Genomic DNA, 27,646 nt, shown 5'->3' on the forward strand with positions numbered 1-27,646 from the left:
GGAGTACATAGAGTATATTTATATACAGAGTATGGAGTATCATTGTATACAGTACTTGGAGTACATAGAGTATATTTATATACAGAGTATGGAGTATCATTGTATACAGTACTTGGAGTACATAGAGTATATTTATATACAGGGTATGGAGTATCATTGTATACAGTACATGGAGTATATAGAGTATATTTATATACAGAGTATGGAGTATCATTGTATAGAGTATATTTATATACAGAGTATGGAGTATCATTGTATACAGTATATGGAGTACATAGAGTATATTTATATACAGGGTATTGAGTATCATTGTATACAGTATTTGGAGTACATAGAGTATATTTATATACAGAGTATGGGGTATCATTGTATACAGTATATGGAGTACATAGAGTATATTTATATACAGAGTATGGAGTATCATTGTATACAGTATATGGAGTACATAGAGTATATTTATATACAGAGTATGGAGTATCATTGTATACAGTATATGGAGTACATAGAGTATATTTATATACAGGGTATGGAGTATCATTGTATACAGTACATGGAGTACATAGAGCATATTTATATACAGAGTATGGAGTATCATTGTATACAGTATATGGAGTATATAGAGTATATTTATATACAGGGTATGGAGTATCATTGTATACAGTATATGGAGTACATAGAGTATATTTATATACAGGGTATGGAGTATCATTGTATACAGTATATGGAGTACATAGAGTATATTTATATACAGGGTATTGAGTATCATTGTATACAGTATTTGGAGTACATAGAGTATATTTATATACAGAGTATGGAGTATCATTGTATACAGTACATGGAGTACATAGAGTATATTTATATACAGAGTATGGAGTATCATTGTATACAGTACATGGAGTATATAGAGTATATTTATATACAGGGTATGGAGTATCATTGTATACAGTATATGGAGTATATAGAGTATATTTATATACAGGGTATGGAGTATCATTGTATACAGTATATGGAGTACATAGAGTATATTTATATACAGGGTATGGAGTATCATTGTATACAGTATATGGAGTACATAGAGTATATTTATATACAGGGTATTGAGTATCATTGTATACAGTATTTGGAGTACATAGAGTATATTTATATACAGAGTATGGAGTATCATTGTATACAGTATATGGAGTACATAGAGTATATTTATATACAGGGTATGGAGTATCATTGTATACAGTACTTGGAGTACATAGAGTATATTTATATACAGGGTATGGAGTATCATTGTATACAGTACATGGAGTACATAGAGTATATTTATATACAGGGTATGGAGGATCATTGTATACAGTATTTGGAGTACATAGAGTATATTTATATACAGAGTATGGAGTATCATTGTATACAGTATTTGGAGTACATAGAGTATATTTATATACAGGGTATGGAGTATCATTGTATACAGTATATGGAGTACATAGAGTATATTTATATACAGGGTATGGAGTATCATTGTATACAGTATATGGAGTACATAGAGTATATTTATATACAGAGTATGGAGTATCATTGTATACAGTACATGGAGTATATAGAGTATATTTATATACCGGGTATGGAGTATCATTGTATACAGTACATGGAGTACATAGAGCATATTTATATACAGAGTATGGAGTATCATTGTATACAGTATTTGGAGTACATAGAGTATATTTATATACAGGGTATGGAGTATCATTGTATACAGTATTTGGAGTACATAGAGTATATTTATATACAGAGTATGGAGTATCATTGTATACAGTACATGGAGTACATAGAGTATATTTATATACAGAGTATGGAGTATCATTGTATACAGTATATGGAGTACATAGAGTATATTTATATACAGAGTATGGAGTATCATTGTATACAGTATATGGAGTACATAGAGTATATTTATATACAGAGTATGGGGTATCATTGTATACAGTATATGGAGTACATAGAGTATATTTATATACAGAGTATGGAGTATCATTGTATACAGTATATGGAGTACATAGAGTATATTTATATACAGGGTATGGAGTATCATTGTATACAGTATATGGGGTACATAGAGTATATTTATATACAGAGTATGGAGTATCATTGTATACAGTATATGGAGTACATAGAGTATATTTATATACAGAGTATGGAGTATCATTGTATACAGTACATGGAGTACATAGAGCATATGTGCAGAGGCGTAACTAGAAACCACAGGGCCCCAGTGCAAAAATTGCCCTGAGGCCCCCCCACCCCATACGTCCCGGCCCCATACATCCCCGCCCCCCACACCTTCCCGCCCCCCACACATGCAGACAAACAGATACACACGCAGACACACACACATACATGTAGACACACACACACAAGCACATATACATAATCCCATTCATCCCACACATACACACAAACACACACATACATATAAACACACACACATACATAAATACAGACACACACAGACATACTGATACAGACATTCTCTATCACACACACGCACAAACTGTTGAAAAAAATTAGGGACTTACCTGGGGTCCAGTGGCTGCCTCATGCTGATGGAAGTCAGAGCTCCCACTTTGACTTCCTCCTCTCCTCCTGCACGGCGCTCTGTTGGCTGGGAGGAAGTGATGGCTTCCTCCCAGCTCTGACATCACTCGGGCCTGGTCACCCTCTTAAAGCGCCGCAGCGTTAACCGGGCCCTAGGAAATCCATTGCCATCAGGTAGCCCCACGAGCATGGGCCACTCGATGGGTTCCTTCCATGTGTCCCCGGCGTTTTTTCTGTGCGGTCGGGACCGCACCATAATGCTGGTGGGCACCCCGGTCGCAGGGATCAACAGGGTGACCGGACCCCCTGGAATGTATGGAGTGTATAGAGTATATGTGTATACAGTGTATAGAATACATAGAGTATATGTGTATACAGTGTATAGAACACATAGAGTATATGTGTATACATTGTATAGAACACATAGAGTATATGTGTATACAGTGTATAGAACACATAGAGTATATGTGTATACTGGCTGTCGCTGGAATCCAGACGCACCCTTCATCTTTCCAGCCTTGTGTTTAAGAGCTTTTCGGGGAAACTCCCACCCTACCTGAACGCAATGCTTTCCCCGGATGTTCCCACTTCCTATAACCTCCGATCCAGTACCAACACTTTACTTAGTCTACCTCAAGAAAGCAGCCCGATCCTCCTTCTCCTACAGAGCACCGCATTTGTGGAACGACCTCCCGCACAAATTAAAATCTTCCCTAAGCTTAAAGTCCTTTAAGAGATCCCTCTCTACATACTTGAAAACAGAATGTACCTGTCATTGTTGATTATATATTTGCTACCTGTTCTATGTTAAATTTTGTATATATTGTATATTAATATTGTATTTGTATTTTATTGTACTCTAACTGTAACAATGCAATGATTTGTGGACCCAGGACATACTTGAAAACGAGAGAAATCTCAATGTATCTTTCCTGGTAAAATATTTTATAAATAAATAATACAGTGTACAGAATACATAGAGTATATGTGTATACAGTGTATAGAACACCTAGAGTATATGTGTATACAGTGTATAGAGTACATACAGTATGTTTGTATACAATGTATAGAGTATATGTGTATAGAGTACATTTGTAGAGGTTATTTAGTAACTCCTATGGCCATTAGATGTAAGCCCACCTGCCACGTCAAGGCAAAACCCTTAATAGGGAACACATGGGGTGGGCAGCAGCATTGTAACATAGCTGTGTGATACAAAAGTGAATACAAATACACAAAGATAAGTCCTGCGCTCAAACTCCCACTCTAGTATATATGTGAGAATATTTGTATACGATGTATAGAGTATATGGAGTATATGTGTATACAGTGTATGGAGTTTATAGAGTATATGTGTATACAGTGTATGGAGTTTATAGAGTATATGTGTTGATAGGTAGAAATGAATGGAAACTTCACCGGGTTTACCCCTAGGAAAATATTATTTTTTTCAGTTCTAGCGTATATTTTCTTTTTTTTCAGTAGTGATTTTAGCAAGTCATCTGATAAGATATTCAGCCACATTCTTGGTGCAGTTGGCATTGGCACCACATGCACAATGAATTAACCCCTTCATTGCCTTAGGTGTCACACAAGAATGGCGCTGTTGAAGGTATGCCCATGCAAGCAGGCCTTGTGGCCTTTCTCTGATCCTCAAGCTCACAGGAGCACACCTCAGGCATCTTTTGGCAGAGTGCTCATCCTGAATGCGAAAGTGCAACAGATGTAAGTAGAACTGGATTGAGGGGACACTTCAGACCTATAAAGCACTTGAGCTTGCAATGAGATCGGAATTCGGAACAAGTGTGCTCTATGGGGAGAGACTATTCCAGGTGCTTCAAAATACATTCAGACTTGGGCTTACAAAACACACAAACTCCTTTCATGTCTGTGAAATGAGATACATATCCACCACTCAAAATAAAACTGTACAACTTTATAAAATGACATTATAATCTTACATTTCACTCAGCATCACAATGCAGAGCACCAAGTTCTTTATTATGGTATAAGATATAAATGTATTATGTTTATAGTGAGACACTTTACCATCTCAATCAGTATACAAACCTGCCTGCAATCACACAGAAATTCATGTTTATCCCCGGTTGTACAGCTAAGGTCTATAGTATATACACTGGGATACTACTATTATTTTCAGATTAGGTAATGTTGTTCCGAGGAAAATGTAATTGCTTCTTCAGTCTTTATGTAAATTTCAAATAAAAATTAAAAGTGTCTTTTTTGGTCAACAAATATAGGCAGAATTTAAGTTAAAGGACTTTACAGGTTTTTTTTTCTACCTATCTGTCTATGGATCCTTGTAACACAAGCAATCCACCAGGACACAACAATCCCAATGAAATGTCTCCCAATCCCACCATATTGATCTAAATAACATAAGTTACAGGTTGAAATGTTGGAGGTTGTCTGTCAACACAAAATTGCATTATTTGATTAGACAGAGATTTGTACAAATCCACCAGCTCCTCCTAGAATTTGCTTCACTGAACAGTTGGCTCTAGGAAGGAGAGCTAGATTTTGGCCACCACAGTGGTATAGTGCTTAGTTCCCATGTCCATTGTCCTTTATGCACGTAAAGCCCACGGTCTCCATCCATTGCAGATATTGTATGGTGCTGTTTGGAATACTTAGCTAAAAAAAAGGAATGTACGCAAGGCTGTTTCTCTCAAAGCGGTCTGTCAGAATGCTTGGAATCAGCAGTAAGCTGAAGTATGTCTCCTGGGTGTGTAGATGTTTCCTGGTTCTGAATAGTCCCATATTCCACACTTTGTGACATTATGATATGCTTCTCGTTCAAAGCATTATCTGGTTTTTGGTCTGTGACATCTTCACCATCTTCATCATCACTCTACCAAAAGAAAAGTAAAATGTAATGTAAAACATATATGGCATACAAAGATTCAAATTCAGTTGGATGTTGGGTATCTCTTTAAATCGTAGGAATGCAAGGTGATGGCTGTTTGCGACATGGAGTGTATAATCACTGTAGTAGAGGTTGAGGTTTCTAAAAATGGTTTAAATGAATAGAATGAAAATTCAAAGTGATTTTTAAATGTAAGGCCTATGTAGCCACCAGAACAACTATAACTGAGTGTAGTAGTTCTGTTGACTGTACAGGACCAGCAGGTCCATAAGGCGGCACAGGCAGCTGTGTCCATATGTCTCTGTATGCCTTGTTCGGTATAACTGTATGTGACTATATGTCTGTTTTTGTATGTCTCTGCATTCCTGTATGTCTCTGTATGACTGTGTCCATATGTCTCTGTATTCCTTGTTCTGTATGTCACTGTATGCCTGCATCTTTATGTCTCTGTATGCCTGCATCTATGTCTCTGTATGACTAAGTGTCTGTATGTCTCCTTTTGACAGTGTCTGCAGTGTCTGTCTCTGTGTGTGTCTGTATGACTGTATGTCTGTGTTTGTATGACAGTGTACCTGTACGTGTAGATTGTATGACTGTGTGCCTGTATGTCAGTGCCTTTATGATTGTGTTTGTTTGATTGTGTGCCTGTATATCTCTGTGACTGTGTGTCTGAATAATTATGTCTGTGTGACTGGTTGTGTGTGTTGCTATATATCTTTGATTCTATGGCATGGTAGGAAAATGACACAAAATTGGTCCTAAGAAAGGATGGGGAAACAAAACAGGCTGAGGGGAGAGAGCCACAGAAAGGAGCTGGGGAAAAGAAAGAGACAAGAGACACGCAGAAGGGCTGTGGGAAGTAAGAGATACACAAGGGGGTTTGTAAAATACAAACAAAGGGGGTTGTAAAAGACATACAAAGGGGGTGTAAACACTAAAGAGGGGTAAAATACAATAAGCAGGGTAAGAAATTCAAAAGGGGGTTACGAGACACACAGTTGAAGACACAGTTTTTGAGTTGGGGGCGGCAAAATGCATCTTTTTCCTTGACTGGCCCTGACTTTTTCCAATTTGGATATTTTGGCCTTAAATTTGAAATTCACTTTGAATTATCACTTTAGTAAGTGACCCTGTAAATGTAAATTTCTTAAATATCTTTTACTGTGTTTTTGTTCTGGTTTTATTTATATATATATATATATATTTTACAAAGCACATAGAGTCTTGGTTTAGCAGCGTTAAATGCTGCCCAGTGAACCTCTTAGGGACCAATAATGTTATAAGAGCTAGTTATTTAGAGACCTTGTTCCAAATTAGAATGACCTAACAGGTCCATTGTTTCAGGGACGTGACAATAAGAGGTCAAGTTTGGGTTTGGTTTGGGACAGATTGTGAATGGGTGTAAATAACGTAATTCTAGGAAGGATCATTGTGGAGAATGTGGGCCTCAATAGAGCTTTGAAAGTTTGGACCAGTAGAGAACCGTAATATATGGACCAAATCAGTTAAGACTGCAGGGCTGTATGGAATTACCAAAACTATATCAGCAGGACATTCAGTGTGCCATAAGGTCTTTAAAGAACAGGCTGAAATGATGGCAAACTGTTACATTTGGTCTTAAACCAAACTACAACAATTAAAGGACAACAGTCACCTACTGCATACATTTAAAAAAACAAACAAACAACAACAACAAAAAGCTTCAGTTGCATATTTCTGCAAGCATTCTTGGTAGATTGATAAAAAAAAAAAAACAGTCTTCAAAATGCAGTATTTGTAAAAAAAAAATTTAAAAAATCTATTAAAAAAAATCCACTTCTTGTTGAGTGTTCTCTGTATATTGCAGACATTTCAGCAATTTTCTATCATTCGTCATAACTTAGTAGAACACAATAGAATACCAAATATGTATTCCTAATGCTATCGTGTCGCTTGCACTTCCTTCTCCTCCCCCATACTGTAAGGGTTAAAAAACCCTTACTTTACTCAACAGATTCCAGCGTCGATCTCCTTCAGCACTAGGTTGGTGCTCCACCTCCTCCGACTTCACCCGTCACCTAGCAAGCAGGAAGTGCCCCACAACTATTAACATTGCAAGGTTAAGGGGACAGGGGCATTGCACACAGAACACTTCAATGAGCTGAAGTGGTCTGGGTGCCTATAGTGTCCATTTAAAGGAAGTAGATAGAATCAAAGATAGTCAGCATATCTTGCATTTATAGTAAGCCCAATAATTTCCCACAAAGGCAAATATGAATTATAGGATAACATATAACATAATGTTTCATTTTTACCTCATCTTGCATCCTGTTGTATTCATCAATGGCATATTGGTATTTTGGGGCATTTAAACCAAACAGGGATGCCAGCTTCCCACCTAAAAAGTCACAGGCTAGAATGAAAATACAATAGATGATGTGTTAGAAGTGATAAGAAATTCCACACTGCAACTACATACCACACTAATCCATATATTATAATTTAAATAGTGTATATTGTATTACAGGGTGTTGGAAGCCAAATACAACATTTAGGTTAAAATATGCAAGCTGTGATTATAGGGTAGTTGGATAATTTTTCCAAATCCACTGTTTTACAGTTGCATTAAGCTTAGCCTCTTGTTTTCAATGTGTGGTTTCTATGGCAAATGATAAAAGATCTTCAACGAAGACCTTGACGAGTAAGTATCGATTATTCTTTCTTTTTAGAGTTATTTGTATTTCATTGGGTCATACTACCACCTCTATAACAATACTTAATAGAGGTGTGTTTTGTAGGGTATGTGCTTTATGTGGTTTGGGACTATAGGAATTGGGATGGGTTGAAGGTTAGGGGTTTGGGGGAAAATGTAAATGTTTCAGACCCTCTCAGTCTTTGATCAACCGCTGTGAGGATGGGGAATTGATCAAAGAAAAGTAAAGTCCTTCACAAGTCTGGCTCCTGAGATATCGGGAATATTATGCCACAAGTCTAAAGGCAACCATATCCCAGGATGGCAGCAGCTGTGAGTCCATAAATGTTTCTTATTGGATGTTTCGTATGTGAAGAACAGTTCACATTTCCTTCTTATGATGAAGATAAAATGCCACCATTGAAATTGGACATTAAGCCACTTCTTAACCCCTTAAGGACACATGACATGTGTGACATGTCATGATTCCCTTTTATTCCAGAAGTTTGGTCCTTAAGGGGTTAAAGACATCCTCCAGCTTCAGAAAACTAAGGCTCAAATTAAATCAGTTTCAGACAAGCTTCAGGCTATGACAACACTTGATCAGTGTGGATGAGCACTATGGAGGATTTCGGAAGGAAAAATAATGTTAAAGTTCAAGGAATGCCTAATTCTAGCTCTACTGGGGACATCCCTGGTAATATCAGCTGTCTTCTGAAACTCTTACTTTCGAGTGTTCTGTCTTTGACAGTGTTACTTATGAGTAAGGACAGGAACTTTTTTCCGATTTCTCATATATTTCATTATATGAGGAAGGACCATTTGCCAAAAACAATCCTTTTGACCCTTTGTCACGGTGCAGCGGGATTCTGTCGGCGTGGCTGCACAGAAAAACAGCAGTCACGCTGACAGAAATAATAAATACTTATCTTACCCACGGCAGACCACTACCCGACCTCCTTCCGTCCCGGTCCCCAGCGCGTCTGGCGTTCCTAGAGACGCAGGCCGCTTCGGTTCCAGTTTTAATGGGGATATAGCCTTTGTCCACATTAAAGATGGTGCTTACGTGCGTGCCGCATCACGTCGTAGACGTGCACGCACGTTTTGGGGTCAGAGGCCACATACAGCCAATTACAGCTTTAGTAATACAAAGAAAAAAAAACAAAAAAACAAAACAAAAGGAAACATTGTGTGTGGAATCACCAAAAGTGATAACAAATAGTACAACCTGTACAGTAGTCGGCAGAATCTACCATAAACACTGTATATCTGGTGGAAAAAAACACAAATATAGTGCAATGCAATACCCCCCGCTTGTGCTTATTGTATTGCACTATATTTGTGTTTTATTCAACCAGATATACGGTGCTTATGGTAGATTCTACTGACTACTGTACAGGTTGTACTATTTATCACTTTGGGTGATTACACACACACTTTTTCCTTTTGTTTTTTTTTCTTTGTATTACTTACGAGTGTCTCTAGGGACCACTTTAACCTAAGGTGTCTTGTGTGTTTCAGAGCATATAGTGACCATCCTTTTGTGTGAATTACTGCTTTAGGAGGGTTATTTAAACCCAGATTGCCTTCTGATCAGTGCCCTGTCGTGGTTTCCCTTTGCTGGTTACCCGAGAGTGTGTTCCTGATCGTATTATTCTGTTTTTTGACTTTGGCTTTATTTTTACTACCCTGATTTCTGGTATCCTTGACTTTTGGCTTTCCCTCATCGTTGTGTTCTTGACTTTTGGCTTTCCCTCTGTCAGGGTACCTGTGGTCTCTACCTCCGAAAGAGGTAGAGACTTAGCTGTTCCTCCATCCAGACGGTCTGATGGCTCCCTTCCCCGCGGTCTATCCGGTCATGCTCGGCCGGCCGCGAGGGAGTGACTGCCTTTTACAGCATCTAGGCAGGAAGTAGTCATCAGGACACTCCCCCGGAACAACCTGTCAGTCAATGGCTGCAGGACCAATCAGGACGCCTTGGAGGCGTGGTTACTGCTCTGAACAGGGTATTTAACAGAGCTTCTTTCATTAGCTCATTGCCCTGTCGTGGTTCTAGCTTGTTCTAGTCACTCAGTGCTTGTGTATTCTATTATCCCTTTTGGTTTTGACCCGGCTTGTTTACCTTACTCTGCTTATCTCTGTTACCCTTGATTCGGCTTGTCTCTCGCTTACCTGTCTTCTGTTACCCTCGACCTCGGCTTGTCTTTGACCATTCTATACTGTACTACTTACGTTAGTCCGGCCATTCTAAGGTCCGGTATACGTATCTGGCTACTGTTTGTACTCTGCGTGTTGGATCCCTGTCCCGATCCTGACATTACGACAGGGCCAATGGATCCTGCAAGTACAAACAGTCAGCTGGCTGCTCCTGATCCTAGGTTTGAAGCCATGGATCACAGAATGGATCAGATTGCGGTTGCGCTACAGGCTCTATTAGCTTGTGCCAATAACCCATCAGAGGAGATACGTAATACCCCTGTTTCTCCTGTCTGTTCAGGTCTAGAGGTAACCACAGTGGGTGCTTCTTCTCGCATTACCCCCCCAGTACGCTATGGTGGGGCTCCTGAGAAGTGTTGTGGTTTTTTAAACCAAATTAGTATCCACTTTGAATTGCAACCTCGCTCTTATCCTACAGATAGGGCAAAAGTAGGATTTATTATCACCCTACTCATTGAGAAAGCTCTGAGATGGGCCAACCCACTATGGGAGAACGATAACCCATTAGTTTATAACTATAACGCATTTGTAGCTGCTTTTAGAAGAACATTTGACCCTCCAGGTAGAAAGGTTAATGCAGCCAGATTACTGTTGCGCCTGAGACAGGAGAACCGAACACTGGTGGATTATGCACTAGAGTTCAGGTCTCTGGCGGCAGAAATCAAGTGGAATGAGCAGGCGTATATGGATGTATTTTTGAATGGCCTATCTGATGTAATCCTTGATGAGGTTGCTACCAGAGAACTCCCTGAGAATTTAGAGGATTTAATTTTGTTCATCTCTCGTATAGATGAACGTCTAAGAGAGAGACAGAACACTCGAGAGAGGAACCAGAGACCTTCGTTTAGGTTAGCTCCTGCTTTTCCAAGTCCTGACTCCACGATATCTTTGCTTACTGAACCTATGCAGATAGGGTATACCCACCTCTCTGAGGAGGAAAGACAGCACAGAAGAGAGGGTTTGTGTATGTATTGTGGAGCCAAGGGTCATTTACTCTCGAACTGTTCTAACCGCCCGGGAAACGCTCGCACCTAAGTCCCTCTAGAGGACAGGCCTTGGGTGTTTCTATTTTGTCCTCTACTCCTAATTATAAGGATCACAGGCTTCTGCTACCAGTTTCCTTAACTTGGGGGAAGGAAGTAGTAAGGGCTATGGCATTGATAGATTCCGGTGCTGCTGAGAATTTTATCGACCAAGCCTTTGCTAGTAAGAACAATTTTCCATCCCAGCTAAGGGAGACACCTTTGGCCGTTGAGGCCATAGATGGTAGACCACTACTAGACCCTGTTATCTTTCGTGAGACCGTACCCATTGATTTAAATGTTGGTATCCTACACGTGGAGAATTTATCTCTTCTGCTCATTTCGTCTCCTTCCGTTCCCATAGTTCTGGGGTACCCATGGTTGAAAAAACATAACCCTATTATCGATTGGGAGTTAGGAGAGATACTCTCGTGGGGCCAGGGCTGCCAGGATCGGTGTTTGTGCAAGGTTTCTCCATTAGCTAATATTAACATACCGGAGAATCCTACTCAGTCCACAGAAAGACAAATACCAGACCTTTACCTAGACTTAAGGGCAGTGTTTGACAAGAAGAATGCCGATTCTTTGCCTCCACACAGGTCATTTGACTGTAAGATTAAGCTGCTACCCGGCACTATGCCTCCGAGGGGCCATGTATATCCTTTGTCTGTTCAGGAAAACTCGGTTCTAGAGGAGTATATTCGGGAGAATTTAGAAAAGGGATTCATCAGGAGGTCTTCTTCTCCGGCCGGGGCTGGGTTCTTTTTCATTAAGAAGAAGGATGGCACGCTGAGACCTTGTATCGATTACCGAGGCTTGAATAAAATAACTGTCAGAAATGCCTATCCTATCCCACTGATTACCGAGTTATTTGATCGTCTTAAGGGCTCCAAAATCTTCACCAAGTTAGATCTCAGAGGGGCTTACAATTTGGTGAGAATCCAGCAAGGTCACGAGTGGATGACGGCATTCAATACCCGGTATGGCCATTACGAATACACTGTTATGCCATTTGGACTATGCAATGCTCCTGCAGTATTTCAAGATTTGATTAATGAGGTACTTAGGGAGTTTCAGCATGATTGTGTTATTGTTTACCTGGACGACATACTAATACACTCTAAGGAGATTGAGACTCACCATAGACAGGTCAGAAAGGTATTACACAAGCTGCTGCAACATGGTCTATATTGCAAATTGGAAAAGTGCAGTTTTGATCAGTCTCAGGTAGACTTTCTTGGATACGTGATTTCTGGGGAGGGTTTTAAAATGGATCCTGTAAAACTCCAATCTATTTTAGACTGGCCCTTGCCCAAAGGACTCAAGGCTATCCAAAGGTTTATTGGTTTTTCCAACTACTATAGGCGCTTCATTAAAGGGTACTCCTCTATCATTGCGCCTATTACCAATATGACCAAACAAGGGGCTGATACTAAGTTCTGGTCTAAGGAAGCTCTTGGTGCTTTCAAGACTCTCAAGGAACTTTTTGCCTCGGCTCCCATTCTAGTCCATCCTGATACGACTCTGCCTTTCTTGCTCGAGGTCGATGCCTCTGAGACAGCAGTTGGGGCTGTTCTGTCTCAAAGGTTAGGGGTGGATAAACCGTTACACCCTTGTGGTTTTTTCTCTAAGAAATTTTCTGGGCCTGAGAGCAGATATGACATCGGGGAAAGGGAACTGTTAGCAGTCATTAAAGCCTTAAAGGAGTGGAGACATTTGTTGGAGGGGACCCTACACCCTATTACGATTTTGACGGACCACAAAAACTTGTCCTATATTGGGGAGGCTAAGCGCTTATCCTCTAGACAAGCTCGTTGGTCCTTATTCCTGACTCACTTCAATTATGTACTGACTTACAGACCTGGTTCTAAAAACTCTAAAGCCGATGCATTATCTCGCCAATATGAACCTTCTACTGTACCTGAACCAGTTCTTTCTTCTATAGTTCCGAAATGCAATATCATTGCTAATACGAATCTCAGGATTCATTCTCCATTACTGGCCGAGATCATTAAGTTGCAACATCTAGCACCTAAACAGACTCCTGCGGGCCGTCATTTCGTTCCTCCTGCTCTTCAACTGGAACTTTTACAGTGTTTACATAATAGCAAGATGGCGGGACATCCTGGTATTCGCAAAACTTACGCGTTGATCTCTAAGGACTTCTGGTGGCCTGCTTTACGGAGGGATATTGAGGAGTTCATCGCTGCATGTGAAGTTTGTACTAAAACCAAACAACCCCATACGCTTCCATGTGGATTCCTGCACCCCTTGGAGGTTCCAGAAAAACCATGGTCCTGTTTGGCCATGGACTTTATTGTCGATCTACCTATCTCTAAAAGACAGACTGTTATCCTCACCGTGGTTGACAGGTTTACTAAGATGGCACACTTCATTCCCCTGCCTAAACTCCCGTCTTCTCCCGAATTGGCAGAGATATTCGCTAAGGAGATTTTTCGCCTACATGGGATTCCCTCTCAAATTGTATCGGACAGAGGCTCCCAATTTGTTTCCCGCTTTTGGAGGTCCTTCTGTTCTCAACTTGGAATTAAATTAAACTTTTCTTCTGCCTATCATCCTCAGTCTAACGGAGCTGCTGAACGTACCAACCAGAAAATCGAACAATATTTACGATGCTTTGTTTCTGAACACCAGGATGATTGGGTCGGTTTGATTCCTTGGGCGGAGTTTGCACACAACAATCTCGTTTGCGATTCTACTCATTCAAGCCCCTTCTTCATGAATTATGGTTTTCATCCGTCTATTCTTCCTTCGGATTCCCCTTCCCAGGGGGTGCCGTCGGTTGATGTTCATGTTGCCAATTTGAGGAAGTTGTGAGGTCAAACTCGACAAATCCTTGTGCACAACTCTATGTTGGTCAAGAAACACGCTGATAAACGTAGAAGGGCGGCTCCGGTCTTTGTTCCAGGTGATAGGGTATGGCTGAGCACGAGGAACATCCGTTTAAAAGTGCCCTCCATGAAGTTCGCTCCTCGTTATATTGGACCCTACAGGGTGCTGACCCGTATCAATCCAGTTGCGTATCGTTTAGCTCTTCCTAATACCTTACGCATCCCAAACTCGTTTCACGTTTCATTGCTGAAACCACTCATATGTAACAGATTTTCCTCCACAATAGCCCCTCCTCGCCCCGTTCAGGTGGAGGGTCAGGAGGAGTATGAGGTTAACTCTATTATTGATTCTCGAATCTCCCGGGGGAGAGTACAATATCTGGTTGATTGGAAGGGATATGGTCCTGAGGAGAGGAGTTGGGTACCTCAGGAGGATGTTCATGCTCCCCGTCTCCGCAGGGCGTATCACTCTCGCTTCCCATCTCGTCCCGGTTCATTCCGCCCGGTGGGCGTATCTGAGAGGGGGGGTACTGTCAGGGTACCTGTGGTCTCTACCTCCGAAAGAGGTAGAGACTTAGCTGTTCCTCCATCCAGACGGTCTGATGGCTCCCTTCCCCGCGGTCTATCCGGTCATGCTCGGCCGGCCGCGAGGGAGTGACTGCCTTTTACAGCATCTAGGCAGGAAGTAGTCATCAAGACACTCCCCCGGAACAACCTGTCAGTCAATGGCTGCAGGACCAATCAGGACGCCTTGGAGGCGTGGTTACTGCTCTGAACAGGGTATTTAACAGAGCTTCTTTCATTAGCTCATTGCCCTGTCGTGGTTCTAGCTTGTTCTAGTCACTCAGTGCTTGTGTATTCTATTATCCCTTTTGGTTTTGACCCGGCTTGTTTACCTTACTCTGCTTATCTCTGTTACCCTTGATTCGGCTTGTCTCTCGCTTACCTGTCTTCTGTTACCCTCGACCTCGGCTTGTCTTTGACCATTCTATACTGTACTACTTACGTTAGTCCGGCCATTCTAAGGTCCGGTATACGTATCTGGCTACTGTTTGTACTCTGCGTGTTGGATCCCTGTCCCGACACCCTCATCGTTGTGTCTCATTCTGTATCCCTGACCTCGGCAAGTATTTTGACTATTCTTGGGTACGTTAAGTCCGGCCATTCTAAGGTCCGGTTAGACGTTATCCTTAGTCCTAGGTGTGATACTATTTCTGCGTGCTGGATCAACTAGTAATCCTGACACCCTTTGACTATCAGCTGTTGGAAGTTCTTGAAACATAACAGACTTCTGTAATGATCCAACAATGAAATTCATATAAACTGAAAGGGGGAAAAAAAAGGAGCCAACAACTGTCATAAACTGTTTTTTTTTTTTGTTTTTGATGTCCACAGACAAACCTATAGGATTTAATTTGATCTTGTTTGCCCTGATAACTTACTAAAGAAGACATATGTAGCAACTCGAAGCACCCAGAATTTTGTGTAGGTTCCCCAGGTCATCTGTGTCTGTAAGAGATCAAACAATAGCAAGTAAAACATAATATCAACATTCAATTATACGTTGGAAAAACAGGCGATGTACGCAATGGGGTATATCCACTAAACAGTGATTTGTCAGTCAAAAACAAACTTAAAAATAGTAGGACAAGATCACTGATTTAAAAAATGTCTTCAACTGCAATTTTTTATTTTTAACTTTTCAACAATTTTTTTTCTAAACTAAGTTGCTGGTGAAATCACCATGATGACAGTTTAGTAAAAAATCAATGAACCTATTAAAAATATGGTGGATTTCTGAACTATTTTTTAAATACATTTAAAAAAAAAGGAAATAAAAAAAAATGTTTACCATTGTATGTCTCTCTTTTCTTCATCTAAAACCATGGCCTAAGCTGGCATCTCATAACTAATTATTACTATTATTTATAAAATGCCAACTAATTCCGCAATGCTGAACAATGGATGAACTAACAGACACGTATTTGTAAACAGACAAGTTGGACACACAGGAACAGAGGGGATGAGGGTCCTGCTCAATGAGCTTACATGCTAGAGGGAGTGGGGTATAGTGACACAAAAGGGAAGGGTAGGGTAGAAAAGTTGGTTACTAGGATAGTATTCACTGAGGGCAGGGCCGGATTAAGAGCACAGTGGGCCTGGTGCTGACAATTATGATGGGCCTAATTATGGAATCTTATCGACCAAAAACACTAACACAGTCATACCTCCCAAGCGTCATGTATCTGATGGAGATGGTGCTGGAGAGAAACTCATAGGATGCAGCTATAAGAAAACACATACTCTTTGCTAATCTCTCTCTAATGTATGCTTTCATCTTTCAAGTAAATCCATATCCTCTAACAGCAGTGTCCAGTGAAGCAGGAAGTCAATGGGCGGGGTAAAAGGGTGGGCCACTGGTGCGAATCACGTGACCAGACCTGCCAAAAGGGGAGAACATACCCAAAAAGGGGGCATGTCTGTCCAAAGAATTTGAAGGACAGCCTGGCATGAATACATGTCAGGCTGCCCGCCATTCATGCAGGCTGTCCAACTAAGGGCATACTATGCAGGCAGCACCCGGAGCTTGACATAAATGCGTCTAATGATGCGCTCACTCCATGCTTTCTAAGGACTGTCCCCTAGCACTCGCTAGTCCACTTGTCTCCTTATCTTCTTACTAGCAGGCAGAAGTTCCTGGTATATAGTCTGAGACAGATAAAAGGTGTATGTAGTGAGTGTAGAAGAATGGGGACAGGCCACAGTGTTAGAGAGACCAACGTCTGCATTACCTAAACTAATTTTATTGTCAGCCAGTCCACACAAGTTTTGTTCCCATACATCCCTCTGAAGCTTCCAAACTTAAAGGGACACTATAGTCAGCAGAACAACTACAGCTTATTGTATTTGTTCTGGTAAGTAAAATCATTCCATTCAGGCCTTTTGCAGTAAACACTGTCTTTTCAGAGAAAATAACTCCACTGGCTACTCCTTAGATGGCTGCTAGAGGTGCTTCCTGGGGCAGTACCTAGTGTGCAGCACTGCCATTCAGTGTCTCCACCCTCGGCATGCAGACACTGAACTTTCCTCATAGAGATGCATTGATACAATTTATCTTTATGAGGAGAGGCTGATTGGCCAGGGCTATGACTTGTGTTGGCTCTGCCCCTGATCTGCCTAGTTGACAGTCTCAGCCAATCCTATGGGGAAGTATTGTAATTTGCTCAGACCACCACTTCTGATGATGTCAGCAGACAGTCAGTTCAGAGGCAGAGCCAGCAGCTGCAGACTTGAATACAAGTTATATTTTACTATACTTAGGGAGGCAAGAAGGGGCCAGGGTGGTGGTTTTAACATAATAGGGTCAGAAATACATGATTGTGTTCCTGACCCTATAGTGCTACTTTAAGCAAGAGTATATGAAGAGTAGTTAGGGTTGCCACCTTAATCATTTGTATAATCACAAGGAGTGACATCAGAGAAAATTCTGTAAAATCACCAACCAACTACTCACAGTTTGATTCTGCTGTGTAGATGGATTGCTCCCAGTGTCTCGGTGTCCCTATTTATCACAGTGTCAGTGTCCCCATGTCGCCCAGTCCCCTAGTCTCCCAGCGTCCCCATTTCTCCCAGTGTCTCAGTGTGTCCCCATGTCACTAGGATACTTGGGACACTAAGAGACATGTGGACACTGAGAGACATGGGGACACTGAGAGACATGGGGACACTGAGAGACCCGGGTACACTGAGAGACCCGGGGGCACAGAGACCCGGGGGCACAGAGACCCGGGGGCACAGAGACCCGGGGGCACAGAGACCCGGGGGCACAGAGACCTGGGGACACTGAGAGACCCGGTGACACTGGGAGACATGAGGACACTGAGACATTTAGGGAAACTGGGAGAAATGGGGACACAGACACTGGGAGACATGGGGACATTGAAACATTTGGGGACACTAAGACACTAGGGACACAGAGACATGGGACCATAGACACTGGGAGACTAGGGGACACTGGCTGGGAGACAGACACTTGGGGACACTGGGAGACATGGGGACAGTTGTGGACATAGACATGGGGACACTGGGACATATAGGGACACTGGGAGACATGGGGACACTAGGCACACTGAGACACTAGGGACACAGACACTGGGAGACATGGGGACACTGAAACATTTGGGGACACTAAGACACTAGGGACACAGAGACATGGGAACACAGACACTTGGAGACTAGGGGACACTGGGAGACTAGGGGACACTGGCTGGGTGACAGACACTTGTGGACACTGGGAGACATGGGGACAGTTGTGGACATAGACATGGGGACACTGGGACACATGGGGACACTAGGCACACGGAGAGACATGGGACACAGACACTGGGAGACTTGGGGACACTGAGACACTAGCGACACTGGATGGGGGACATGGGGACACTGGGAGAAACAGCATCCCCATGTGTCTCAGCATCCCCATGTGTCTCAGTGTCCCCAAGTGTCTCAGTGTTCCCAGGTCTCCTAGTGTATGTGTCCCCTAGTGTCTCAGTGTCCACATATGTTCCCTAGTGTCAGTGTCCCCTAGTGTCTCAGTGTCCACGTGTCCCCTAGTGTCTCAGTGTCCCCATGTGTCCCTGCTGCCTTTCCCCCTATTTCTCACTTACCTGAGCTGTAGAGCTGCTGTCTGGACTCTGTGCTGTGTTGCTGCTCCCCACGGATCAGTGAGTAGTAGAGAGAGGCAGGGATATATATAGATATATAATACCTAGACGCCGCATTGACCGCTACTTCCTATTGGCGCTGATTTGCCGCGGGGCCACCATCTTGGATCGGTCACAGTGGGATCTGCAGCATAGACATATATAGAATATATACGTCTATGATCTGCAGAGCAAGGTCCTCAAAGTAAACACGGTTAGTCTTAAAATCCACCCGGAGGGTGTATAGATCCAGTAGCATGATGTTTAATCCTGGGATATTAAATAAAATTTACTGACATTTGCTGCTTTAAGACCTCTGTGATTATTTACGTTATCGACTAAGTTTACTCAATACATTGAAATTATTTGAATTTCCAGATTGAAACTATGCGTTGCATTTGGATTTAGGTTTGCTAAAATTAAAAGTTTAGTGAACTAACTCAACTATCCATCATCATAATATACATGTTTTAAAGTGGTACTGGATCTTTGCCTGATTTGTAATGTATTTACTTTTCACCTATTTTTAACTAATATGGATTTTGGAACTGTGCAAAATAAAATGTAGATATCTACATCTCTGTCTTTTGCACTTTGAAGTCCGCATGGAGATAGCATAAAGAGAATAGGAGAAATCAAACAACCACATCACTATTTACTAAAGTGAGATTTGTCACTAAGTCAAAGTAAATTAAAAAAAATTAGGGACAGAAGTCCTAATACATAGACATATAATACCACACCGGGTGACCGGCCCAAAATGGCGCCTGCATTTCATGGCCCCCCGAGGTCAATACGGCATCTAGGTATTATATGTCTATGGGGATATGCTGTCACTTTCTATCCCTGCCTCTCTCCACACACAGTGACCCCTACTGGCCGGTGCTGGTATTGCAGAGTAATCTCCACTTATTCTGAGAAAAATACCTACATTTGTATTGCCGGTATTACTGCAATACCGGCACGGCCAGGCAGCCTCAAAAATGATAATGGTACAAATATCTAACCAAAAAATCATTTATTTTATAAATAACACAATATAAATAAATAATGGTACAAATATCTAACCAAAAAATCATTTATTTTATAAATAACTAAATATAAATAAATATTTATATTGTGTTATTTATAAAATAAATGATTTTTTGGTTAGATATTTGTACCATTATCATTTTTTGCACACTACTATAATTTTTACTATTTCAACTTTTTCCTGGCATTTTTATACCATACATCCTGAAGTGGGGATTATACCACTAACGCTATCTTTAAAGTGCAGTGTGACCTGCACTTCTCTTGTGAGTATATTTATCTCATTTTATTCACTACCTCATATATATTATCAGAGAGCACTATCTGCTGTTTTTATCTCCTTCTTCTTCTGAGAGTTGGACAAAACCCCTGGAGGACAAGCACCATCACATCCTGTAGCGGGGATTATTCCGCTATATGCCTACAAACCCTGAGCTGGCTATAGCTCATCTAAATGTGAGTGCAATATATATGTTTTAATACTGCTTCTAAAACTGTATACACTCCGCACGATTGGTCCTCTCTTCTTGTGTTTTCCATATCACGAGACGGTGTGAACTACTACAACAAGAGAAATCACCCCCACAGCGGAATTATTGACTATATTCATCCGATCTCCTGATACTCATTGGAACGTACTTATTATTATTTTTATTTTATTTTATTTCTATTTATTTTTATTATTTTTTTATTTTTTTATCTATTTTATTTATCTCATTGGCGCAACCTTTTCTTTGGTTTTCCTGTCAGGGAATGTGACTTTTGTGGGGGGGGTTTGTGTATTTTATGTGTATTTTGGGTCATTTTATAAATTGTTACATTTTCTGTGAGATAATTAAATCATGAGTGTTTGCTCAGGTAATCATCTCTCCGGCACAGAGGATCCTGGGAGGGATTCCCTGTAATTTTGTATTGGAAACCCCTTGCAGGGACTTTTGCATAAAAGACTGTGTGTGGCCTCCAATAAACCAGATTACTTCCCAGCATTAAGCCTCGGCTTATGTGTGTGGGGAACAGCCATACTTGCTCTTTTACTGGCTATACTGCGATACTCTCTTGGAGGAGAGGTCTTCCCACTGGGAGCTGGATCCAGGTGTTGGTCCAGGGTGGGAAGGGATGCCGAGACTCCAGCCAAGCTGTGGTGGCTAAAGGGGGCTACAGTGCTTATGGTGTCTGGTGCGGTGCTTATGGTACTCGGCGACTGCTAGAAAGCGCGATTGGCGGAGGTACCCAGTCGGGCTGCCAGGCACTTCGCCACAGGGAGCAACAAACAGCTTCCTCTCAGACTGGGTAGAGGATAAAGAAGATCCCTTACTGTGATCCGCTTGGGCACACTACAAAATAGAGGTAAGCAGGAGTGTAGAGATCACAAAGGTGCTTGGGAGTGAAAGAGACATACAAAAAGGGTTGGGAGGGACAAAGAAACACACAACAGGGGCTTGGGGGAAGACAAAAACAACCAGATTCCAGTGCAGATCTCCCTCTGCATTGGGTCATCGCTCCACCTCCTCTGATGTCATCCATCAGGTGGATGTGCAGAGCATAAGGACATCCAGCGTCATTAAGCGACCCAGATTCCGCTAAACTCCGCTAAAAACGTTTTATATTGCAAGACTAAGTGGGACAGGGACATTGCACCCAGACCACTTCATTAAGTAAGCTCTAGACACAGCTGGTCTATATTTGACTAAATTTTGCACACAAAAAATCGTATTGCTGGGAAAAACATATTTTGCAACTCAGCACATATCAATGAGTAGTTAATAATTAATTTTGTGTTTCTTTAAGATTAGGCATTCCATTCCCTGGCTAACATACATAGAGCTTGTAGAACAACAGATGTTTAACTGGTTTCATTTAACTTTGGCCACATATTAACTGCCTCATATGCTACTATCAGAAAACCACTCCACTCCCATGTAACAACTGCATGAAATTTCACCAACGAATAACTAGACGGGATAGTGCGGCTAACCGTGTCCACACTTTTAAAGTCAACATGTTCCTCTTCGTCTTCTTCCTCTTCTTCTGTGCTATATTCCTCAATGGTTTCTCCACTAGCAAAGTGAATTATTCTCCTTGGAACTCTGTGTTTCTCCACATCTTCAAGTTCTTTCTGATGGAAAAATATAAATTGGAAATAACTGGAGTGAGTTAGGGAACAGAGCAAACTTTGATCAGATGTATGAGGAAGAGGAGAAACTCCAGCTAATGATGCATCATCAATGTAGACATTGCACTGAACCATCAGATTACTAGTCCTACTGTATATTAACCCCTTAAGGACCAAACTTCTGGAATAAAAGGGAATCATGACATGTCACACATGTCATGTGTCCTTAAGGGGTTAAAGCACCACTAAAGTCCCATTGACCACTTGATCTCAATGAAGTAGTCTGGGTACCGTGGTCCAGTCATTTTAACCCTGCAATGTAAAACAGTGCAGTTTGCTGGAAACTGGTTTAATACACCTCTACTGCGGTCTTCCACAAAGTCACTAGAGGCGCTTCTGCTGTACTGAGTAAAACTGTTCATGTGATGTTGCAGCTCAAAGGAAAGCATTTTATTCAATGCATTTCTATGAGAAACATTGGTTGCTTGAGCAGTGTAAGCCCTGCATGCCATTAGGTCCCCAGTGCTCCTCAATAAGGAGTAGAGTACTGGACCGACAGAGGAGTCTCGGCACTGAATTTATTTTTATTTTTTGTTAATTATTTTTATTGCAGATGGGGATGGCCCTGAATCTATCTAGGGACAGGGGCACTAAAACATGTTTGTTTCCCAATGGTAGAGTGATCTTTTAAGTTTTTATGTCAATTTATCCTGCATTAAGAGGAATTAATGTATTCCCACAGTCAAATCGATAAACTAATAATCACTGTGGTTGTTTTGGGACCCAGGATGTAATAGGTTAATAGATTTCCCACTGGGGACACATGAATTCTGCACACAGCTGGATAGCCCTTTCAAGCACTGCATGACAGAACATAGAATTGATTAAACAACCTGAAAAAATGAGAAAGTGGCAACACTAAAAATAATGAATATTACAAAAATTTGCAAAATTCTAACATATACATGGTACAAGCTAATTTGTTTTCCTGTTATTATTATGACAGTATTATGTTGGAAAAAGCAAGCATTCAGTCCATAACATCAGCTTCCACAATAATTTGTCGCACTAGCTGAAAGAGGCAGCCTCAGGCTGTATAGGTGGGAAGGAAGCATCACCAGGCTCCGCATGAAGATATTAGGAATCGTAAGGTCCATAGAAGAGAATTCAGCAGTAGATTTTGTATGAGTCAAAGACTCAGCTCTACAAGCAGTTATTAGACATTGCATGTATCTTATGTTGGGGAGGCAGCACTAAGTATTGCACTAGGGAGGACGTATCTGCAGACTGTTTGATGTTAGACAATAATTAGGCAGCACAAGCCTCTGATGAGGGTGAAGGAAACACTAGGCTCTGCAAAAATGAGGAGGTGGCATAGCTCTAAAGGAGGTAGAGGCAACACTAGGCTCTACACAAAATAAAAAATAGGTATATCAAGACTCTGAAAGGAAAGGTGGCTCAAGTGGCACTCTGTTAACAGAGCTTGGACAGTGTGCATCAAATAAATCTACATAGATAACTCGACAGACAGATAGAGCTCTGCATTGCAATATAGCAAGCACCCTGTTTACTATTGGCATTGCAGAGGACTGACACATAGTGACTGAATTAGAGTACAGCAAGTGGGCACCACTCTATTGTTTATTAGAAAAAGCAGACCTTCTCTATTGCTGATTCCATCTCTTAGCTTATCAGTCATTCTTTATATTTATATGTATTAATAAAAAGTAAAATCCTGCAGTAAAACAAACATTGTATCTATGTGTTAATCATAGTTACTTACCAGTGCTATATCATGGTCTGACATGTTAGCCACTTCGTGCGATTCTAATGAAAGAACGAAGGAAGAAAAACAAGAATTTCAAGATGTGAGACTGGATTACAATGAGAAAGCCATATGGACCTTCCCCTAGCAGGGGAGCAAATAGGAACATGTAACAGGAGTACATAGATAACCATGATAACACGGTTTAAATCGGTATTAAGAAAACTTTGAGCTAAGGAATAAACAAGTTTTGCAGGTTCAATAGAGCAACTAAAGAGATCAATTCATTTAAATACTAGTGATGTTGAGTTTGTGTCCTTGTCAGATAATTGTCAGACATGAACTCAATGTATTAACTGCGCCCTGTGTTAATTTTTGTCGACTAACAAATTTAGTCAACTAAAAATTTTGAGATTTAGTCGACTAAAACAATTCAGATGACAAAAATACGACTAAAACTAAAATGGCTTTTTAGTCGAAAGACTAAAACCAAATTGACATTTGCTGCCAAAATTAACACTGACGTGACCAGGGAGGGCTGGCAACTTTCGGCCTGGCGGGCAGGTACAAATGAGTGGCTTTTTTGTGCAATAAACTCACATATCTTTGTTTATTGCAACCCATGCGATATATATGGGTTTGACAGGTGGAGGCTGCTGGAGTGGCACGAAATCACATATCACTGCAGCCCCAAACAGTGTGATCTGCACAGCATATCAGATTATTCACAGACATCTGTGCATGCCCAAGAGACACAGACTGTATTCCGCAACTCTTCTGACACCTGTTATATCTGTGATCACTTGTAAACACTTCCAGCGACATCAGACATACTCATTATAATCGGGCAGAATTGCACTGGACTTGTGATGGAGGAATGTCAAACCCAAATACGGCACTCTCCTGGGAAATAACCCTGTGGGTCACTATGTACAAACCCACATAGTGTAAAGGTCTGTCATAAATCCATCCCTTAACTCACTCCTCCACTTCAACAGGCATCTTAATGCACATCCTGCTGAAGTATGCTAGGGCCCCCTGCTACCTTCTCCAGCCTTCAAATACATCTAGAAACTGGTAGACTCCTCAGATTGTCTAGACCCTGGAGCATTAATTAGACAATCCAATGAAAATAATTTTTGAACATCTTAACTTCATAGGATCTCTTTGCAAACCGAGTCATGGAGAACAGTTTCTTAAATCAATCCTCAAAAGACCAATAATGATCCAGGATTAATGGTTTATTACATTCTAATTATTCTACATTCTACAATATAAATCAGACTGTTGTTTCTGAAGGGAACAACATGATTCATCAACAGATATAAGGTTAATAAAACATCCTAGTGAGGTTTATTTGCTGAAACATAAATTGGGGTGAGTTTAGAGGTAATAATGTGGGCAATAATTTTTGGGTGAATGTATTATTAATCCGCAGAGTTTTTTTTTTTTTTTTTACTAAGAGCGTGTCACAAAGGTTGATCATGTAGAGATTTCCAAACAAGTCCTGAAAGAACCACCTACCTCGATTTATGGATTATCCATGTAGAGAGAATATATATTAATAAAAACATGGACTACTGATACAGGTTAAAGGGACACTATGGTCACCAGGACAACTATAGCTTATTGCATTTGTTCTGGTGAGGAGAATCATTGCCTTCAGGATTTTTGCTGTAAACACTGTGTTTTCCCGGACAATTCAGTGCTTACATTTATCCCTAGGGATAACTCCACTGGCTTCAGATGGCTACTAGAGGTGTTCCTGTGGCACTTCTGCACACTGTGCAGCACTGCCATTCAATGTCTCCACCCTCTGCATGCAGACCCTGAACTTTCCTCATAGAGATACATTGAATCAATGCATCTCTATGAGGAGATGCTGATTGGCCAGGGCTGTGTTTGGCTTGTGCTGGCTCTGCTCCTGATCTGCCTCCTTGACAGTCTCAGCCAATCCTATGGGAAAGCACTGTGATTGGCTCAGAGAATCACTCCTGATGATGTCAGCAAAGTAGGCAGAGCCAGCAGCTGCAGACTTGAAAACAAGAAAGATGTTACTATATTTAGGGAGGCAAGGGGGAAGGGACTACAGGGGGCCTAGATGGTGGTTTTAACACTATAGGGTTAGGAATACATGTTTGTGTTCCTGATCCTATAGTGTTCCTTCAAACATAATTGTGCATAATATTACAATAAAGGTAAGGGAAGATGAGAAGTTTCAATTCTGTACACAATTTCAACAGATTGCATTCTGGTCTCAGACCATAACTTGAGTTACTGTGGCTCTCACTCTGTGGTTAATGTCACAGAGGGGTGAGCAGCAGGGGGGCTAGATTATGGTTTTCACACTATAGGATCAGGAATACATGCTTGTGTTCCAGACTCTATAGTGTTCCTTTACTTTGGCTCTTACTCTATGGTTAATGCCAAAAATGTAACTATATACCATAAGCCACTGCATAACAAAGACAACGCCTTCACAAAAAGTTTGACATGCTGTACCATCCTACTAACCGAGACCTTACGTGATCAGTCTTTTTCTTGAACAATGCTGAAAAACTCAATAAAAACATAAAAGATTTTAGAAAAAATGTATGAGTCTGCATATACTTGGAAATCCTTGTGAATCATGCTGTAGTAGTTATGTAGCTTAGAGCTCTTTAAGTCCAGAATAGCAGAGATAAAAAAAACAAAACAAAGAAAAAAAAACACGTCTGGTTTCCAATATCTCTAGACTGGATTTGTGGTCCCGCAATAGAAAGCTGATTTTGCCATGGAAAATCTTCATGTAAAGCATAATATTTCTGGAAAAATGTTATGAACTGCAAAATTAACAACACAAAAGCACAGAGCTCACGAAAAGAAGGAAGAATTACCTCTGATCAAATTAAATACAGGTAGCAGGGGTGACATCATAGCACACTCAGAAAGTAAATAGGAACAGGGCACAAAAACCCATTACACATATCATAACATGATTGCTATAATACAATAGTAAAATAAAAGGAAAAGGGTTTAAATAAAACGTAAAGCTCACCTGTTATCAAGAATCTATGATCTTGTTACAAATAATTTAGGTTTTCACATTGTATTGAAGACGTCAAAGGCAGAAAAAAAGGTTAATAAGCACTAATCATGGTTTATAAATCTTTACCTGCCTAGTAATTCGATGGTTAGGGTTGTAGTGCAGCTTGTATATATTGTTCTATGTCAGTCTGTGTCTCCGTCCTTATAGCTAGTGGAGTGTGCAAGCGGATGGAAGGTTGACACTGGCTTGCTTTGTTTGGTTTCAGGGCAGTACTGCTTTCTTTTCCATTTCTAATCTAGAATCTCTCACTTCTGGCAGAAGGACGAGGGAGGAACAATTTAGAATGCCAACTGTACTGTAGAAATGACATGGCAGGAATGAAGTGACACTACAAAGAGGGATGAATATCGAATTCTACTGTCCCTTACTCCTATCCCAATATAGGGCAACCTGCATTCGATCTGCTCTAGGGAATGCCTAGATGTCTGATAAAACATGCAAAGTTATTCACGAAATTGTCAGGATTGCAAAGTGGATTGTTCAAGTCAGCAATGGTTCCAATTCGGATATTCTAGCCTACACTTTGAAATCACTTATAATTTCCAACCATTTTCCCTTTAGCGAATAACCCGCTAGGATATGAAAATGTAACCCATTCACCGTAAATTTTAAACGTAAGATGCCGAGTAAGCACAGTATAAAACAGAAGTTTTGTTTATAGATTGTGCTTTATTGATTCCAATTTTAAACAGTTTTTTTTTCTTTAGTGAAGGTTTTAA

General features: G+C 40.9%; 1 protein-coding gene across 2 annotated transcripts; it reads right to left on the bottom strand.

Moving 5' to 3' along the window:
- Nucleotides 1–4,574: 4,574 nt before the first annotated feature.
- Nucleotides 4,575–27,079, bottom strand: FAM177B (family with sequence similarity 177 member B). 2 transcript variants are annotated; one of them, XM_063441426.1, is made up of 6 exons: nucleotides 26,994–27,079; nucleotides 23,858–23,901; nucleotides 21,937–22,077; nucleotides 15,672–15,738; nucleotides 7,762–7,859; nucleotides 4,575–5,452 (listed from the first exon to the last, which is right to left on the bottom strand). In XM_063441426.1, exons 2-6 carry the CDS (start codon nucleotides 23,879–23,881, stop codon nucleotides 5,270–5,272), a joined length of 513 nt encoding a protein of 170 aa, XP_063297496.1. In that variant the 5' UTR covers nucleotides 23,882–23,901; nucleotides 26,994–27,079; the 3' UTR covers nucleotides 4,575–5,269. The 2 variants fall into 2 exon arrangements, with proteins under 2 accessions (XP_063297496.1, XP_063297495.1); XM_063441425.1 differs by having other exon boundaries at nucleotides 26,877–27,062.
- Nucleotides 27,080–27,646: the final 567 nt, after the last annotated feature.

The sequence above is a fragment of the Pelobates fuscus genome, chromosome 2 (assembly GCF_036172605.1).
Source record: "Pelobates fuscus isolate aPelFus1 chromosome 2, aPelFus1.pri, whole genome shotgun sequence".
NCBI lineage: Eukaryota > Metazoa > Chordata > Amphibia > Anura > Pelobatidae > Pelobates > Pelobates fuscus.

Bases quoted from the DNA above. Each gene is read 5' to 3' on its own strand.
- FAM177B (XM_063441426.1), bottom strand. From the start codon at position 23,881: ATGTCAGACCATGATATAGCACTG. The intron at 22,078-23,857 runs GTAAGTAACTAT...TTTTTCCATCAG, and splicing joins CAGACCATGATATAGCACTG to AAAGAACTTGAAGATGTGGA. The intron at 5,453-7,761 runs GTAAAAATGAAA...TTCTTTTGGTAG, and splicing joins ACAACAGGATGCAAGATGAG to AGTGATGATGAAGATGGTGA.